Below are 19584 nucleotides of genomic sequence, written 5' to 3' on the forward strand. Positions count from 1 at the left end.
ATCGTGGTCACAGTCACAGAGAATGTTATTTGTTTCAGTGCCTTGGCAGGATGGAAACCTAATTGAGAAGGTTCAAACGGAGTAGTGGGAAGATAGACACGAATCTGGGGGGGCAGCAACTTATTCAAGGATTTGGGAGTTGAGAGGCAGTTTGGATAGGATGGCAGCTTGCCAAAAGTAGGTCAAAGCTTTTCATATTTGCTAGAACCAGTCAATTATTATGATGGACAATTGAGAAACTAATCGGAAGCTGATGTATTTACAGCCATTTTCAGCCAGATCTCTCTCTGCCTCCTGCTGAGACTTGCACCTTCACAGATGCCAGTCTCCACCAATTTGATTCACTCCACACGATATTAAGTAACAGCTGAGTGCACTGGACAACCAGCAAATACTATGGGCCCTGATAAAACTCTAGCAGTAGTATTGAAAACCTCTGCTCCAGAACTGGCTCCACTCCTAACCAAGTTGTTACAGTATCACTACAACACTAGCATCTACCTGACAATATGGAAAATTGACCAGGTATTGCCAACAAAAGGCAGACAGATGAGTAAAGGGTGGGTTTTTTTGATGAGTTGGTGAAAGCTGTTTGATAGGAAAAGGGACAGTATTTGAGGAGAGGAAAGCATATACAATATCGGTGAGCATCGGGGCCAGAGAGGGAGTTGGGCGTTAGCAGTTTAATGGGAATGGGATCAAGGGTGAATGGGGGGAATGAGGTGGGTTTTAGAGACATTTTGGGGTTGGAACCTTGACTTTGGGAATATCTCTGGGTTCCAGCTGTGCATTATGTTGGCACCTGACACAGTTGTCAACGAGCAGACCTATTAGTGACCAGGGTGCCCGCTCGCCATCCAATTAAGGACGGTGGGCAGGTTCCCAATGCTGGAGGGCCAAGAGGTGGCTCTCCAGCACTGGGAGGTCAATAGCCCCACCATCAGAGGTGGAAGCTGCTAATATAGGTAGGTAAAAGAGAGAACACCTATCTGCAGACTTTAAAAAAAAAACCTTAATGTTCAAAGAATTCGCAGCTGCCAGGCCATTATTGTGGAGGGGAACTCCTCCACAGATGGCCTTTGGCCACAGCGGCAGCCCATTTGCAATTGTGGCCATGTGGCAGGGTGTGCCTCTTATGGGTGGGAATCTGGCAAATCCCGCACTCATCCCCTCAACCAGCTTCATCGAAAATGGCCCTGAGACTTAAACGTGCCAGCAAATCAGCATGTCGGCTGGCAGTGCAAAATTGGAGGCCTGCCTGCTCCCATTTCCGCCTCCACAGCCCTTCCAAAATTTGGCCCACGGTGTGCTCAATACCCTTCATTTTGCACTTTATTTATGGTTTTGCTGGCTCTGTTTATTTTATTGAAAATTTCTTAATATTAAATTCAATTTCTTTTTCTACTCAGTTGTAGCCTTTGCGTATCTCATTTCAAGTGTTGGCTTGTCTCAATTGGAAGCACTTTTGCATTGGGCAGAACTTTAACTAATACAGGGGGAGAGGGATTGGATGCAGTGGGGGGGGGGCATTAAATTTATTAAGTTTGTTAACAGTAGAATTAATTAACTTTTAGATCATAATGTACAAACTCTATTTAAAAGAAAAATTACTCGTCAGAAATGACTAGGATTTTAAAAGAACTCCACCTGGGAGTTCCACACCGCACAAAAGCAAACAGGGCGCTGACAAGTCCAAAGGTGTTTTTAGTACTGTTCAGACTTTTTTATAGGCTCGCAGGTCTTGCCACTATGGGATGCTTTTGGGTCTCGTCACCTTTGTTTCTTTCATATAAATTTGATGATGTTTTTATTTGCTATATTTGAATGCCATGGTAACCAAGATAGTAAAATTATGTCTGCAAATGGTAGTTTAAAAGCTTCATATTTTATATATAGGCATGTGTGATCCAGACAACTAAGTATAAATTTCAACAAAATTGCTGGAAAAACTGTACCTTACAAGTGTTTTTGGGAGGACCTGGATCACATAAACTATCCTGATCCCCAGTGATGCAGGCAACCCCCATTCAAAAGAGCACTATTTCAGACCGCACTGGAGAAATGTTAGTGGAGATCTCCCCATAGCCTAGAGGGCTGGTGCCAGGAACCCAGAACCCACTTGGATAGATCAAAAGATTTGTAATCTATAAGAAATACATATTGAAATATTTACTGATTGATGTAAACTTATCTGTGCATTTTGTGCAACACTGTGTACATAAATAAGATATTGTCATTGATGCATGGAAAAAATCCTAAATTAAACCAATAAGAAAATGGGATACTCATCTTAATCTATTTTATAAACACTTACTGCCCTGAGTATCCTGTCACTGCCTTTAATTTTGGTAGCTCAAAGCATTCCTAGCAGAAGCTGTACTGGGATACTTTGGGGTTATGCTCTGCATTCATTATTTATCGGAAAGAATGTCAGGCAGATGGGGCCAGAAGGAGCAACATGCTCTAAATGTCAGAATTCTATGTACAAATGTTAACGGTGAAGAGCAAGTTTCTTTTCTGAATAATTTAACAAGACTAACTTTATCTTTTGCATGCCTGTAATACTGCAATAAATAGAAATGACATAAAATGCCTTCCTTTTTGCCTGCTCTTTTCATCTCATTTGATTTCTCTTTTTTTCCCTTGTCTTTTTTACTTTGCAGTTTCTATTTTCTATTCGTATTTTGTGTTAGTTATTCCTAGGTTTATTCTTGTGCTTTGTCTTGCTTTCCAATTTCTCTCCACCCTTCTTCCTGTGGCACTGAATTCTCATTATCGCTGAAGTAGTATGGACTCTCTCTGATCAGCTCTATTGATTTTCCTTGCTGCTAGTAACGATAAGGCAGGTATTCTTACTGCTAGAGTACCCACTGTAAGTTGAGTGCAAAGGGGAATTTTTTGAAATAAAAGCAAAGAATCTGATGGGAACATATTATGGAAGGTAGTAAGAATGAGGGAGATAGCTGGAAAATTAACTGTTAAGGTTACAGGTAGCCAGGTTAATAGATTTATTTTTTTAAATTTGTGCCATCAAACAAAGCAATGAATTAAAAAAACAAAACAAAAACATTTGGAATGAAATGAGGCAGAGCATCACACCCTATAAGTATCAAATTAAATGGAATGAACTGCCTGTGTGTGGTTAATAGCTAAATTAAAATGTCTGCAGTACATTATCTTCGCAGTAGCTGTATCTGATTCAACAGAAAGCAGATGCACTGTGCAAAAAATGCAGGCAGTATCTTAAATGTTACCAAGGCATCGGTAGAAACTCTTGAACTCTAGTTTTGTCTTTCAATGACCATATCTTTCTTATTGGCAAGTGGTCAAAAATAGTTAGAACCCCTTCAAATCAAAAGCTAAAGTGCTGGATTCATGATGAATTAATATATTTATAACATATGCCACATCAAACCAAAAATCGATGAGGCGTAATCTTGCGAAGAATCATCTGGAAACATTAGTTCTTGGTTTAACTTGAATTTACTATTGCAGATGCTGAAATATTTTTGTAAAAAAAACTTTCATGCAAATAAATTAAATGACAAGCTAACATCTGTGCCTTTATTGTACTAAATAATATAAGCATCTCTCAAACATCTCTGTTTGCAACCATTTTTAAATTGGAACTGTGTTACAGTTTTTACAGCTTGTTTATGGAGAACCTAACACTTGAATCTATTTTTGCGTTTTAATAAAAAAATCAGTAAATGAACCCATTTGGAATGCATTTTATTTGTAGCTTAATTTCCCCATCACACCATTACCCAGCCAAGGGAATAACAGAATAACCCAACTCCAGGCTTCTGGCAATGTTGCTTTTGAGCTAGCTACTCATGACAGTGCTGTGGGTTGACTAGCACTCCTAATTATTTATTTTCTTCCTTGTTCGAAAAAAAACGGTTCACTAAAATGGACTAGGTGAGACTGTGATACTCTCAGGCAAGGCATCGTAAGAACCCATTTTCTGCCTTTTCTGTATTGATGTGGCACCAAACTGTGGCAGAGCACAACTCCAAATTCATAATCTATACTGTAATTCTGCTTTAAGTAGTTTGAATGGGTTATGAATTGTGAGTTAATTAATCAGCCAGTTGGGCACTACAGTTAGTCTTCATCCTGTTAATTCAGAGAGAGGAATATGGCTAGGGGTCCTGTCCTAATCACCTTCCAGTGACCCTCTCCCCCCGCCCCACCTGGAAAAAGTGCATGTGTTCCAGCAACAACAGGATCAGTCTTCGCTGTGATGGTGCCCTTAATTAAGTAACCTGCTGGCTCTTACCATCAAGAAGTACAAATGGAAAGTGGTCACTTGGGTATAGTACAGAAGGGCTTCTAGGACCCAAGGAATTCTGCTCCTACTGTGAATCAGCACTTTCAAGAGAGAATTGAGGAAGGGAAAGAGAAACAAACAACAGACATCTAAGAAGCAAAGTAGGAATTTTAAAAGTAGAATGAAGTTTTCTCTTTTGAAAGGTTTGACAGTCCATGAAAGACTGTTTCTATGGAAGCAGAGGTTTAACTATACTCACCAACCTCCACCACAACACAAGATTTCTGTGAAGGTAATTAAATTATAATTAAGCAGTCCACAATAAAGAATTGCTTGATTTTTTTTGCCTTGTAACATGAGGTAAATTGTGTCAATGAAGGAAAAACGCAAAAGCTCTGAGACTTTAGATGTTCTGACAGTCACACCACGGTTATCACAAGGTTCTTATAAAAACACTGAGGGGGTGACTGGAGCACATAAAATATTAAATTTGTCTCATCTAATAGGGAGTGTATTCATAAGCCATTGTCTGGGATTTGCAGCATGAGCGCCTGTGGTTCTCTGAATGAAATCTGCAGTATCCTGTTTTTTGATTGCTAATTTCAAGACGGATTCATAAATTCAGTATAAAGTGTGATCTTTTATTTAGGCCATTTTAGAAGCAGGTCCATCAATAAATTCAAATAATGTTTACAACAAATCTTAAGAAATAGAACTATAAACAGGAGGTCCACTTTTGATGTTTATCATTGTACTAATTCCTCTACCAACATATAATTCCTCAGCAATTCAGAAACTTCAGCTGCAACTTCAAACTAACAAACTAAATTATATTGGCCTAATTTAAGCACAACTTTAGATACTGATTGAACGCCTTTTGTAACAACATTCACATATCAAGGGCATAAAGCATTCTGACTCAATTTGCCAAAACCGAATTTGGAATGATTCAAATTGAAACCACTGTCTGCCTATCTGTTTGATACCCAGTAGTGAGTTAAAAATCTGTAATCAGGTTCAAATGCCAAGCTTTCCTTTTTTTCACTTTCACATTAACAGAATTCCAAGATTAGATTTGTTCAGTATTATGCAAAATCCAACTCAATTGCTAAACTCAGGCCATCAGACATCTATGACGAATTTGCCTGGGCATCCTGAGTACCTGAGCGTGCCAACTGTTATCATTGGTGCAGTTGGTTGGGGTTTATTCCCTTTATTATTTTCCTTTACAACTCTTTGTCTGCTTTTCCTATCACTTAGTTCTTGGTACATTTTTCTGTATATGAAAATCATTAGAGTACCTCCCTACAGCACTTCTAAAACTGTCTTGCCTAAAACGATGGCGAAAAATACTGGAAACATGCAGTATGATCCATCAAGCTGTTTGATCAATTTTTTTTCTGTAAACAATATCAATGTTTAAAGAGAGTACTGGGGAACTGCTCCTTTAGTTTGTCAGCACTGAGACTGATCATTTGTCCCGGTGCTGCTTTTGAAAATGTGCTGTAGTGCACTGCAAGTTATATTATTGCTTAATTAAAATATTTAATTGCACTTAAACTTAATGTGAACACATTAATGGACATAGAATTGAAAATTGTCAAGAATTAAGCAGGTACCACTGACCCAAATGATGATTACAAAACAGAATTTGTGCCATTGGATTTTATGTTGTTAATTGTTTCATGTGCTTGTAAGTTTTATGCCAACTAAAGTGCTGATTTTTCTTTTTAAATAACTGGGTTCTCTTACTTTAGGTTCAAGCTGCTTGCATCTGAGAGTACAATGAGTTATATTTTCTCTATATTTATTAAAAGATTTGTTGAAAGTCAATTTTTGTTGTTGTTGTTCCTTAGCTTCTGACAGTAAAGTCCTGACATGTGCTGCTGTGTGGCGTATGCCAAAGGAATTGGAATCAGGCAGTCATGAATCTCCTGATGATTCATCAAGCAACCCGCAGACTCTAGAGCTGCTTTGTCACCTTGACAACACAGTCCATGGCAACATGTCCTGGTAGGTCGCTCAGTATCGATTTAAAAGATTTCAAATGCATCCTTCAGGATGGAAATAAGTGAAATATTTGTCTGTTTAATTGAAGCATCTAAACAATAAAAATTCTCGTGGAAAAAGGAAATATTTATTCACAGCAGAATAAAATGCCATTTTTAGATGTAATTTGTGTCTGTCTTTCGCTAGTAAAAAAAGAGTTTTTATTATATTCCAGATAATTATCCATCAGTTTTCTACTCAGTATAATAAGTTATTAACTTTGATTTATTCTAACATGTTGCTGATTAAGGTGTTTGTTGTTAGAAATGTGGACACCAAGGTATGAAATAATGAGACTGAAATGTTTCCAAATAAATAACAAAATAGTTTGTGAGATCCTTGTCATTATACCTAAAATCTACTACTTCATTAATAAATCTGCAGCAACCATAGTTGTTCAATGATTGTAATATTCTGCCAATAGATATCTGCTTTGATTGTATTATATGTTTTATCTTGAGGTTTTAATTGGAAAGGAACATTAACTGTCTAGCCATGTGGGTATGATTAAATTTTTAATTAATTGTCTGTGTGTTTCTTTTTATATACACACACGGTATATGAGGTGCATGTTTCATTGAAAAATCGAAATAAGTACCTGCAGTACTCATTACCCCTACAGATGGTGCTGTAATAGGTATTTTCCACATTGAAGGTTTGTCACACATAGAGGGGTCTAAATTGGGCCGTGCGGAGCCCATTATATAGGCGTTACGTGGCCACATAAGGCATGAAAATGGCAACCTGGATGTGTTGCGAAAAGAGTATCATCCACATGGGGCTAGATTGATTTTACTTTCCAGTTAAAGCTTCAGGATAAAATGTATAATGCATTCAAAGCAGATATCCATCAGTTACATATTACAAAAATTGAATAGCTACGAGTGCTACAGATTTATTAACGAAATAAGTAGATTTTGGGTATGATGATGATAGAATGAGGATCTCTCAAATTATTATTTGGAAAGGTCTCTGATGGAAAGTGCACAGGACGCCATCTTCCTAAGGAGCTTGAGCACTTGTGCCAAAAGATCATCGGCAGCATGTAGAGCAGATAGGTGATGACATGAATGAGTGTGCAATGCTGATTTAAAGCCACTGCAGCTACATAATGCAGGACAAACTGTAAGGGGAAAGAGGAGAAGGACTCAGTCAGAGTTCATATCAGTTGAGAGTATTCAGGGAGCAGTTCTCTTACCTCGATCTCAAGGGACCAAAGCATAAAATGTCTTTGCTTCACAACTGCTGCAGCTTCAAAGCATGGCAATGACAGTATTGTCTGGAGCTATCAAAGTGATTGTGATTCTTTTATGCATCAAGCTTCTTTAAGGCTGCTGCTGGAGTTATAAGCAACATCTCAGTTTGCAGTGCTCTGCTCATTAAGGGAGATTATTGAAGCTTTCTATACACAGATAAACACCCTTGTCTCATTCTCTCTTGCAAGAGACAAGCAGCAGAGTGAGCATGCGTGGCAGGCTTCCCCATGGTACAGGCAGTAACGCTTTTATTATTTGTTTGGAAATCCAAAACCCCAGGTCTTTACTAAAAGAATGAAGCCACAAGGTTCACTGTTTTAAAAACAAAAGTATTTTACTACACGAAAGTCAGAGACATGATTACTAACAACGACACTCTGTCTTAAGGAGTCGGTTGCATTAAAGATATCAAAAGTGGATTGAACACTAAACCAAACTACTTAACTCAATTTCCTTCTACAGCCATTTGACTTATACCCTTAAAAAAACTTATATTACATACTTATCAGAAATTGGAAGATTAACCACATCGTCTGAGTACTGTTTCAAAAATTCGTACAAGGATTGAGATTCCTTGGGCCTTATGCTTACTTCTGGTAAGGTTGTCAGTTCAAACCTCCTCCAACCGTCGCATGGTTATAGATTCCCCGTTCAACACAAGCGTCACTAGCTGGGTCAGAACTCTACTGGTTCTAATGTCCTTTAGCTCAACTCATGGTTAGTAGCGTCCTTCAGTGATCAAAGGTTTAAACCCTTTTAGCCAATACACAGAATTTCAACTGAATTCTGCTTGAAAGAGATGTTCCCTGCAGCCAGCTTGTTCTAAACCTAAAACTAAATTGATTGAAAATGGAACCACACATAGGAATCTACTCCCCCCCTGTAATTAACTTCTGGGTTACTCATTGATTTACTATTGTTTAGCTTCCAGGTAGCTTGGTTACATGATCAATTACTGGAAGTGAGTTGCTTTTTAAAGAAATCATCTTCCAGAGAAACCTAGTTCTTAAAGGGAGCATCACCCTAACATAAAATATATTTTTTTCCTCAAATGAACATGGGCCATAACATTTCTCAGTGTGGAGCTCATGCGAGTCATTTCATTAACCAACAGAGTTCCACTCCCTCATTGTGCAGCAGGTGTGCACCACGGGCAGTGCAACATAGCATCATCGTGGCAGGATTCATGATTCCGTCATTTTGCAACAGCCCTTGGTTCCACATGCATTTGAACTAGCATGACGAGTCAAATCCTGGCTACTGGGCGACAAGAGTTATCCTCTCACGACTCTGGTCAGGAGCCCCACATATTTGCACAGCAAGAATACAACAAGAGACATGCAGCCATAAGGAACATTTTAGAGTACATCAGTGGTGTCCTCAAACAACACTTAGGATGCCTGGATTGCTCCGGAGGAGCCCAGCAGCACTCAGCTAAGCCAGTTTCAAGATTTGTGTTAATATGCTGAATGCTGCACAACCTTACCATCGTAAGGGAATAGCCCTTGCCCCCCCACCACCAATCAGCTGAGGCACAGGAGTTGTAGGAAAAGGGTGTGGAGCAGGAGAAAGTGTAACAATAAGTGAAGAAACAGGAAGAGGAAGGGGGGCTAAAAGATAGACAGCACCTTTCTGCCTGGGTTCTACAGATTCGGTGTAACCATGAGTGATTCCAACAACCTTGACCACACCTCTCCATTCATCAACAGTTGATTCTTAAGCTTTCTTAAACTTTCCTCTATCATCGTCCTCTTCCCAACATCGCAAGAATAAAAACCACCAGAAAACACGTTCAAATCCAACTTTATCAGTTCAACCATTAAATAATGCATGTAAAATTAAACTAATCACACTGTGTATTCCCTTAGAGTCTGTCTTCCAAGTGGCTTTGCCTCTTCTACTGCTCCTATGAGATGCTTCTGCAGCTGCTGTAGCATGGATGATGGAAATCAGCTGATCTTCAATTGAGCAGACTGCATATGGCCTTGGGGATGAACAAGCTACTCAATTGTATTGAAGAAAGTGGCTCACCACCACCTTTCTCAAGGGCAATTAGGGGTGGGCCATAAATACTGATCTTGCTACCAATGTACCACATCCCGTGACTCAATTAAAAATAAATATTTATTCCATTTCACAAAATAATGAACAGAATTATGAAATTCAGTCCCTGAAGCATAACTAAAAATCAGAGAATACAGTTTTAATAAAAATTGACTTGAACTTATTTAGCCACTGTAAATCATTGGTGACTTGTGTTAACCCCTACATGAAATAATATTCCCTACCATAAAATAATGACTTCTCTGACATTTCTTTTATTCTTTCACAGGATGTGGGCTTCTCTGGCTAGGCTAGCATTTATTGTCCATCCCTAATTGCCCTTGAGAAGGTGGTGGTGAGCTGCCTTCTTGAACCGCTGCAGTCCATGTGGTGTAGGTACACCCACAGTGCCGTTAGGGAGGGAGTTCCAGGATTTTGACCCAGTGACAGTGAAGGAATGGCAATCTATTTCCAAGTTAGGATGGTGAGTGGCTTGGAGGGGAAGGTCCACGTGGTGGTGTTCTGCTGCCCTTGTCCTTCTAGATGGTAGCGGTCGTGGGTTTGGAAGGTGCAGTCTAAGGAGCCTTGGTGCGTTCCTGCAGTGCATCTTGTAGATAGTACACACTGCTGCCACTGTGCATCAGTGGTGGAGGGAGTGAATATTTGTGGATGGGGAGCCAATCAAGGGGGCTGCTTTGTCCTGGATGGTGTCGGGCTTCTTGAATGTTGTTGGAACTGCACTTATCCAGGCAATGGGAGAGTATTCCATCACGCTCCTAACTTATGCCTTGTAGACCTTGGGCAGGCTTTGGGTAGTCAGGAGGTGAGTTACTTGCCACAGGATTCCTAGCCTCTGACATGCTCTTGCAGCCACAGTGGCTAGTCCAGTTCAATTTCTGGTCAGTGCTTACCCCAGGATGTTGATAGTGGGGGATTCAGCAATGGTAATGCCATTGAATGTCAAGGGGAGATGGTTAGATTCCCTCTTGTTGCAGATGGTCATTGTCTGGTACTTGTGTGGCACGAATGTTACTTGCCGCTTTTCAGCCCAAGCCTGGATATTGCCCAGGTCTTGCTGCATTTGGAATTGGACGGCTTCAGTATCTGAGGAGTAGCAAATGGTGCTGAGCGAAATGTGTCATCAGCGAACATCCCCACTTCTGACTTTATGATGGAAGGAAGGTCATTGATGAAGCAGCTGGAGATGGCTCGGCCTAGGACACTACCCTGAGGAACTCCTGCAGTGATGTCCTGGAGCTGAGATGACTGACCTCCATCTTCCTTTATGATAGGTATGACTCCAACCAGCGGAGAGTTTCCCCCCTGCTTCCCATTGACTCCAGTTTTGCAAGGGCTCCTTAATGCCACACTCGGTCAAATGCTGCCTTGATGTCAAGGGCAGTTACTTTAACCTCACCTCTGGTGTTCAGCTCTTTTGACCATGTTTGAACCAAGGCTGTAATGAAGTCAGGAGCTGAATTATCCTGGTGGAAATCAAACTGAGCATCAGTGAATAGGTTATTTCTAAGCAAGTACTGCTTGATGGCCCTTTTGATGACCCTTCCCATCATTTTACTGATGACTGAGAGTAGACTGAGGGGCGGTAATTGACCAGGTTAGATTTGTCCTGCTTTTTGTGGACAGGGCATACTTGGGCAATTTTCCACATAGCCAGGTAGATGTTGGTGTTGTAGCTGTATTGGAACAACTTGGCTAGGGGCACAACAAGCTCTGGAACACAAGCCTGCAACACTTTCGCTGGAATGTTTTCAGGGCCCATAGCCTTTGCAGTATCCAATGTCTCTAGCTGTTTCTTGTCATGTGGAGTGAATTGAATTGCCTGAAGACTGGCATCTGTTATGCTGGGGACCTCTGGAGGAGGCCGAGATGGATCATCCACTTATCACTTCTGGCTGAAGATTGTTGCAAACGCTTCAGCCTTACCTTTTGCGCTGATGTGCTGGTCTCCCTCATAATTGAAAATGGGGATATTTGTGGAGCCGCCTCCTCCAGTGAGTTGTTTAACTGTCCACATATTCACAACTGGAGATGGCAGGTTTGCAGAGCTTAGATCTGATATGTTGGTTGTGAAATCACTTAACTCTGTCTATCACTTGCTGCTTATGCTGTTTGGCACACAAGTAGACCTGTTTTATAGCTTCACCAGGTCGACACCTCATTTTTAGGTATGCCTGGTGCTGCTCCTGGCATGCCCTCCTGCACTCTTCATTGAACCAGGGTTGACCTTCCAGTTTGATGGTATTGGTAGAGTGGAGGATATGCCAGTCCATGAGGTTAAAGATTGTGGTTGAGTACAATTCTGCTGCTGCTGATGGCCCACAGTGCCTCATGGTTACCCAGACCTGTTCGAAATCTACCCCACTTAGCACGGTGGTAGTACCATGCAACACAGTGGAGGGTATCCTCATTTATGAAAACGGGACTTTGTCTCCACAAGGACTGTGCAGTGGTGACTCCTGCTAATGCTGTCATGGACATATGCATCTGTGGCAGGCAGATTGGTGAGGATGAGGTCAAGTATATGTTCCCTCTTGTTGGTTCCCTCACCACCTGCCGCAGACCCAGTCTAGTAGCTATGTCCTTTAGGACTTTGCCAGCTCAGTCAGTAGTGGTGCTACCGAGCCACTCTTGGTGATGGACAGTCCCCACCCAGACTACAGTCTGCACCCTTGCTGTCTTTGGTGCTTGCTCCAAAAGGTGGAAGTACTGATTCATCAACTGAGGGTAGGATTTGGTGCAGTATGTGGTAATCAGCAGGAGGTTTCCTTGTTCCATGTTTTACTTGATACCGTGAGTCTTCATGGGGTCCAGAGTTGATGTTGAGAACTCCCAGGGCAACTCCCCCCCCCTGACTGTATACTGCTGTGCCGCCACCTCTTCTGGATCTGTCCTGCCAGTGGGACAGAACATACCCAGGGATGGTACTGGTGGTGTCTGGGACATTTTCTGTAAGGTGTGATTCCGTAAGTATGACTATGTCAGGCTGTTGCTTGACTAGCCTGTGAGGCAGCTCCCCCAATTTTGGCACAAGACCCCAGATGTTACTAAGGAAGACTTTGCATGGTCGACCGGGCTGAGTTTGCCGCTGTTGTTTCCGGTGCCTAAGTCAATGTAAAGTGGTCTGTCTGGTTTCATTCCTTGCTGACTTTGTAGCGGTTTGATACAACTGAGTGGCTTGATAGGGAGGCAGTGGTGTAGTGGTATTGTCACTGAACTAGTAATCCAGAGACTCCAGGTAATGCTCTGGGCACCTGGGTTCTAATCCCACCACGGCAGATGGTGGAATTTGAATCCAATAAAACTCTGGAATTATAAGTCTAATGATAACCATGAAACTATTGTCATAAAAACTCACCTGGCTCTCTAATGGCCTTAAGGGAAGAAAATCTATCCTTATCTGGCCTGGCCTACATGTGACTCCAGACCCACAGCAATGTGGTTGACATGTGTGTACTGGAAGCTACATATATTAGTACAGAGTGCTCTGTTCTTTGCAGACAGAAAGAAAATGTTTACACATTGCGCCTGTTTCAGCTAAAGAAATTAAGTGACAGCTATTCACTGGTTCTTTCCCCTGGTAATGTTCTTTCGAGGCTCTTTCTCCCTTGAGTAATCAGAGTCAAGTGCCTGGTGTAAATTTCAAACAATGTTACTTGTCAGTCACCATTAACTGGTGCATAAAATAAAAGCAAAAAACTGCGGATGCTGGAAATCTAAAACAAAAACAAAAATACCTGGAAAAACTCAGCAGGTCTGTCAGCATCTGCGGAGAGGAACACAGTTAATGTTTCGAGTCCGTATGACTCTTCAACAGAACTAAGGAAAAATATAAAAGAGGTGAAATATAAGCTAGTTAAAGGGGGGGGGGTTTGGGACAAGAAGAGCTGGATAGAGCAATTAACTGGTGCATTCTCCATGGCAACGTCTCTACCAATCAGAGTCCACTTGCCAACCAATCAGCAGTGTCTTCTCATACAGTATAAATATGTTGTTTCCCTTGACATTGGTATTTTCTTGCGATGGTCCTGATGAGGGCAAGACGAAAAGCTTCATCAAATAATGTCTTTTTTTCAGCAATACTCAAGTTTGAGCTCACTCAGAAGTAGCTACCAATGTTCTTTTATTTGAAATTAACTTGAAAGTAAGCTTTCCAATGTGTTGAATCATGTTAATATTCGGGTTCCATTGCTCTCTCCATGACATATACCAGTTATGATGATTTGATATGCCCTCTGTCCAGGTAAAACAAGAATAGTTGTTTATAATCGCTTTTGGTCTGCACTGGAAGTATCTTCCAAAAGGTTTAATTTAATGGGGTAAGTCATGGCAGGAAAGCTCAAAGCCGTGGTGTGCTCCTCCTGCTCTATGTGGGAAGCCAGGAACATTTCTAGTGCCCGGGGCCAGCATGTGTGCGGGAAGTGTCTCCAGCTGCAGCTCCTGGAAGCCCGGGTTTCGGAGCTGGAGCGGCAGCCGGGGACACTATGGAGCATCCGCAAGGTGGAGAGTATCGTGGATAGCACGTATAGAGAGGTGGTCACACCGCAGGCTAAGAGTCCACAGGCAGGAAGGGAATGACCACCAGGCAGAGCAAGAGGACTAGGCAGGCAGTGCAGGAATCTCCTGTGGCTATTCCCCTGCAAAACAGATATACCACTTTGGATACTGTTGAGGGGAATGGCCTCTCAGGGGAAAGCAGCCACAGCCAAATTTGTTGCACCACGGTTGGCTCTGCTGCACAGGGGAGGTGTAAAAAGTATGGGAAGGCAATAGTTATAGGGGATTCAGTTGTAAGGGGAATAGATAGGCGTTTCTGTGGCTGCAAACGAGACTCCAGGATGGTATGTTGCCTCCCTGGTGCTAGGGCCAAGGATGTCTCAGAGCGGCCAGAGGACATTCTGAAGGGGGAGGGTGAACATCCAGTGGTTGTGGTACATATTGGTACAAATGACACAGGTAAAAAATGGGATGAGTTTCTAAAAGCAGAATATAGGGAGTTAGGAAGTAAGTTGAAAAGCAGGACCGCAAAGGTAGTGATCTCAGGATTATTACCAGTGCCACAAACTAGTCAGAGTAGAAATAGCAGGATATATTGGATGAATACATGGCTGAAGAGATGGTGTGAGGGGGAGGGTTTCAGATTCCTGGGACATTGGGACCGGTTCTGGGGGAGGTGGGACCAATACAAACTGGACGGGTTACACCTGGGCAGGACCAGGACTGATGTCCTGGGGGAATGTTTGCTAGAGTGGTTAGGGAGGGTTTAAACTAAAATGGCACGGGGGTGGGAACCTATGCAAGGAGTCAGAGGAGGGGGAAATCAAGGACAAGAACAAAAGACAGAAAGGGGAATAAGAAAAGTGATAGAGAAATCAAGGGTAAGGATCAAACAGGGCCTCAGTGAAAAATAATGGAAACGGGACAAGTAATGTTAAAAAGCCAAGCCTTAAGGCTTTGTGCATTAACACGAGGAACATTTGCAATAAAGTGGATGAATTAACCGCACAAATAGATGTAAACAGGTATGATATAGTCGGCATTGCGGAGACATGGCTGCAGGGTGACCAGGGATGAGAACTGAACATCCAGGGGCAATCAGTATTTAGGAAGGACATACAAAAAGGAAAGGGCAGTGGAGTTGCATTGCTGATTAAAGAGGAAATTAATGCAATAGCGAGGAAAGATATTAGCTCCAACGATGTGGAATCTGTATGGGTAGAGCTGAGAAACACTAAGGGGCAAAAAACGTTAGTGGGGGTTGTAAATAGACCCCCAAACTGTGGTGATGTTGGGAATGGCATTAAACAGGAAATTAGAGACGCATGCAATAAAGGAACATTTGTAATTGTGGGTGACTTTAATCTGCATATAGATTGGGCAAATCAGATTAGTAACAATATCGTAGAGGAGGAATTCCTGGAGTGTATACGGGATGGTTTTCTGGACCAATACATTGAGGAACCAACTAGAGAACAGGCCATCCTAGACTTGGTATTGTGTAATGAGAAAGGAATAATTGGCAATCTAGCTGTGCGAGGCCCTTGGGAATGAGCGACCATAATATGATAGAATTCTTCATCAAGATGGAGAGTGACGTAGTTGATTCTGAGACTTGGGTCCTGAATTTTATTAAAGGAAACTACGATAATATGAGGCACGAGTTGGCTATGATGGATTGGGAAACGTTACTTCAAGGGTGGATAGGCAATGGCAAACATTCAAAGAACGTATGGGTGAACTGCAACAACTGTTTATTCCTGCCTGGTGCAAAAGTAAAACAGGAAAGGTGGCCAAACCATGGCTTACAAGGGAAATTAGAGATAGTATTAGATCCAAGGAAGAGGTAAACAAATTGGCCAGGTAAAACAACAGACCTGAGGATTGGGAGCAGTTTAGAATTCAGCAAAGGAGCACCAAGGGATTGATTAGGAAGGGGAAAATAGAGTACGAGAGTAAGCTTGCGGGGAACATAAAAACTGACTAAAAGTTTCTATAGGTATGTGAAGAGAAAAAGATTGGTCCCTTACAGTCAGAAACAGGGGAATTTATAATGGGGAACAAAGAAATGGCTGACCAACTAAATACATACTTTGGTTCTGTCTTCACAAAGGAGGACACAAATAACATACCAGAAATGTTGGGGAACACAGGGTTTAGTGAGAGGGAGGAACTGAAAGAAACCAACATTAGTTGGGAAATGGTGTTGGTGAAATTGATAGGATTGAAGGCCGATAAATCCCCAGGGCCTGATAATCTACATCCCAGAGTACTTAAGGAAGCGGCCCTAGAAATAGTGGATGCATTGGTGATCATCTTCTGAGATTCTATAGATTCCGGAACAGTTCCTGCAGATTGGGGGTAGCTAATGTAACCCCACTATTTAAAAAGGGAGGCAGAGAGAAAACAGGGAATTATAAACCAGTCAGCTTGATGTCAGTAGTGGGGAAAATCCTAGAGTCCATTATAAAAGATTTAATAGCTGAGCACTCAGAAACCAGTGGCAGAATCGGACAGAGTCAGCATGGATTTACCAAAGGGAAATCATGCTTGACAAATCTACTCGAATTTTTCGAAGCTGCAACTAGTAGAGTTAACGAGGGGGAGCCAGTGGATGTGGTTTATTTGGAATTTCAGAAGGCTTTCGACAAAGTCCCACATAGGAGATTAGCGTGTAAATTTAAAGTGCATGGGATTGGGGGTAGTGTGTTGAGATGGATAGAAAATTAGTTGGCAGACAGGAAACAAAGAGTAGGAATAAACGGGTCTTTTTCCGAATGGCAGGCAGTGACTAGTGGGGTACCGCAGGGATCGGTGCTGGGATGCCAGCTATTCACAAATATATATTAATGATTTAGATGAGGGAACTAAATGTAATATCTCCAATTTGCAGATGACACAAAGCTGGGTGGGAGGGTGAGCTGTGAGGAGGATGCAGAGATGCTTCAGTGTGATTTGGACAAGCTGAGTGAGTGGGCAAATGCATGGCAGACGCAGTATAATGTGGATAAATGCGAGCTTATCCACTTTGGTAGCAAAAACAGGAAGGCAGATTATTATCTGAATGGCTGTAAATTGAGAGAGGGGAATGTGCAACGAGACCTGGGTGTCCTCGTACACCAGTCACTGAAGGTAAGCATGCAGGTGCAGCAGGCGGTAAAGAAGGCAAATGGTATGTTGGCCTCCATAGCCAGAAGATTCGCATACAGGAACAGGGATGTCTTGCTGCAATTGTACAGGGCCTTGGTGAGACCACACCTGGAATATTGTGTGCAGTTTGGTCTCCTTATCTGAGGAAGGATGTTCTTACTATAGAGGGAGTGCAGCGAAGGTTTACCCAACTGATTCCTGTGATAGCGGGACTGACATATGAGGAGAGATTGAGTTGGTTAGGATTATATTCGCTGGAGTTCATAAGAATGAGGGGGGATCTCAGAAACCTATAAAATTCTAACAGGACTAGACAGGGTAGATACAGGAAGGATGTTCCCGATGGTGGGGGAGTCCAGAACCAGGGATCACAGTCTGAGGATATGGGGTAGACCATTTAGGATTGAGATGAGGAGAAATTTCTTCACCCAGAGAGCAGTGAGCTTGTGGATTCGCTACCACAAAGTAGTTGAGGCCAAAACATTGTATATTTTCAAGAAGGAGTTAGATATAGCTGTTGGGGCGAAAGGGAGCAAAGAATATGGGGAGAAAGCGGGAGCAGGCTATTGAGTTGGATGATCAGCCATGACCATAATGAATGGCGGAGCAGGCTCGAAGGGCCGAATGGCCTACTCCTGCCCCTATTTTCTATGTTTCTATGTTTTCACCTCTGTCATTTTGGCCTCTTCCACTGCATCTAATCATCACAAAGCTTGGGTGGAAACCCCTTACCAAAATTCTGTAATCGACATCCAGGAAGTGCATGGGAATGTACTGGGTTGGATTTACCATCTCATTTTGTCCTTTGCAATTGAGGAGCGCCAGACTTTTATGCACCAATATTTCCCTGATGCCCATTATAAGACTTGGGACGCACTGCCTGGAGAACTGGAAAATCGCACCATGCCCTACCCTTGTAAAACAGTTAATTAATACACAACAGGACTGAATTGCTCAGGAGAACTCCCTTTTCTACACTCCCACCAGCCTTTGGCTCATTGATATTTTAACTTGTACTTCGGCCTTTTGGAACAACTGTTGTTATTACTGAAAAATTGAATTGATGAATCATATTTGTAAGTCCAATTTGTTGAGATAGTTCTTGATGGATTTTGCTTTGCAGTGTACTGTGGGAGCCAATGGGAGATGGTAAAAAGTTAGCATCGTTGGCTGATAATCATGTTCTTCTTTGGGATTTACAAGAAAGCTCAAGTCAGGCAGTGGTAAGTAATCTTATAGTTTTGTTTTATGATAATCTTATGTCTGTCTCTTTGTTTTTTTCTCTCAGTAGAAATTCATTTTCTATAATGATACTGGAACCAGCCTTTGTAAACTTCTCACACAGTAATGACATCCTTCTACCATTATGGTGCTGCAGTGTTACCATAATGGTGACATGTAATTATAAGGTGACAATTTTTTATTGGCAGTTTTCATTGGAAATGTTGTCGTAGGAATGTATATAACGCAAATACAAAAATAAGGACAGAATGTACGGAGATTAAATTGGGAAATGTAGGCATCATTTTTCAGGTGGTACGCATCCTTCTAAGGTGACAAAATGGCAGGCAGGGAACATGGACACACTTCCGGCTGGGAACTGCTCAGCTCACCATATTAGATAAAGACAAGCGAGGTGTTCTCTGCTGTTAGGATATTTGCATATGCAAATGAACAGAATTTACACACTCCTGCCAGGGGGTTTGTAGGCCAATCTGATTGGCCGGTAACAATTTGAGGCAGAACTTCTGTCCAAGTGAGGAGTGGAAGTCAATTAATGCTGCTTGGATGCATTCCCACCAACTTTCTTGGGTGGTGGCCTGGGAAACCATGCCATCTGAAAAATCCTGCCCAAGGGTCTCATGCCTGCTTTAGGTCCCTGCTGGCTGTCGTCAAAAAACTATTAGCCCTAAATATTGACAAAGTGAAAAATAGCAAAGTACTTATAATAATTGCTCCTGATCTCAAGATCCCTTCCATACCCAACCCCCAATCCTCAACTCCACGAGCCCTTTTCTTGCATACTAATCTTTGTACGGCACCTTATCAGATGCCTTTTAGAAATCCAAGGACACAGCATCTACTGGCTCTCCTTTATCCACCCTTCTATTGATATCCACAAAAATAAACTCTAACATATTTGTCAAACACAATTGCCCTTTCAAGATTTCCTTAATAATAGGTTCCATATTTCCCTGATGACTGATGTTAGGCTAACTGGCCTCTGGTTCCCATTTTTTCCCCTCCCTCCTCTTTTTGAATAGCTGTGTTACAGTTGGTATCTTCCAATCCACTGGG

At 41.9% G+C, this 19584-nt stretch overlaps 1 protein-coding gene across 2 annotated transcripts in view; it reads left to right on the top strand.

Annotated features, from left to right (window-relative positions):
- Positions 1-19584, top strand: part of eipr1 (EARP complex and GARP complex interacting protein 1) — a 76998-nt gene that overhangs the window by 21691 nt on the left and 35723 nt on the right. The window contains exons 4-5 of one of the 2 annotated variants that reach the window (XM_078541692.1): positions 6130-6286; positions 18410-18509. In XM_078541692.1, the coding sequence (XP_078397818.1) occupies positions 6130-6286; positions 18410-18509 (257 nt within the window). The remainder of the gene's footprint in view (positions 1-6129; positions 6287-18409; positions 18510-19584) is intronic. The other variant, XM_078541694.1, reaches the window with a different exon arrangement.

The sequence above is a fragment of the Cetorhinus maximus genome, chromosome 5 (genome assembly GCF_964194155.1).
Source record: "Cetorhinus maximus chromosome 5, sCetMax3.hap1.1, whole genome shotgun sequence".
In the NCBI taxonomy this organism is placed as follows: Eukaryota; Metazoa; Chordata; class Chondrichthyes; order Lamniformes; family Cetorhinidae; genus Cetorhinus; species Cetorhinus maximus.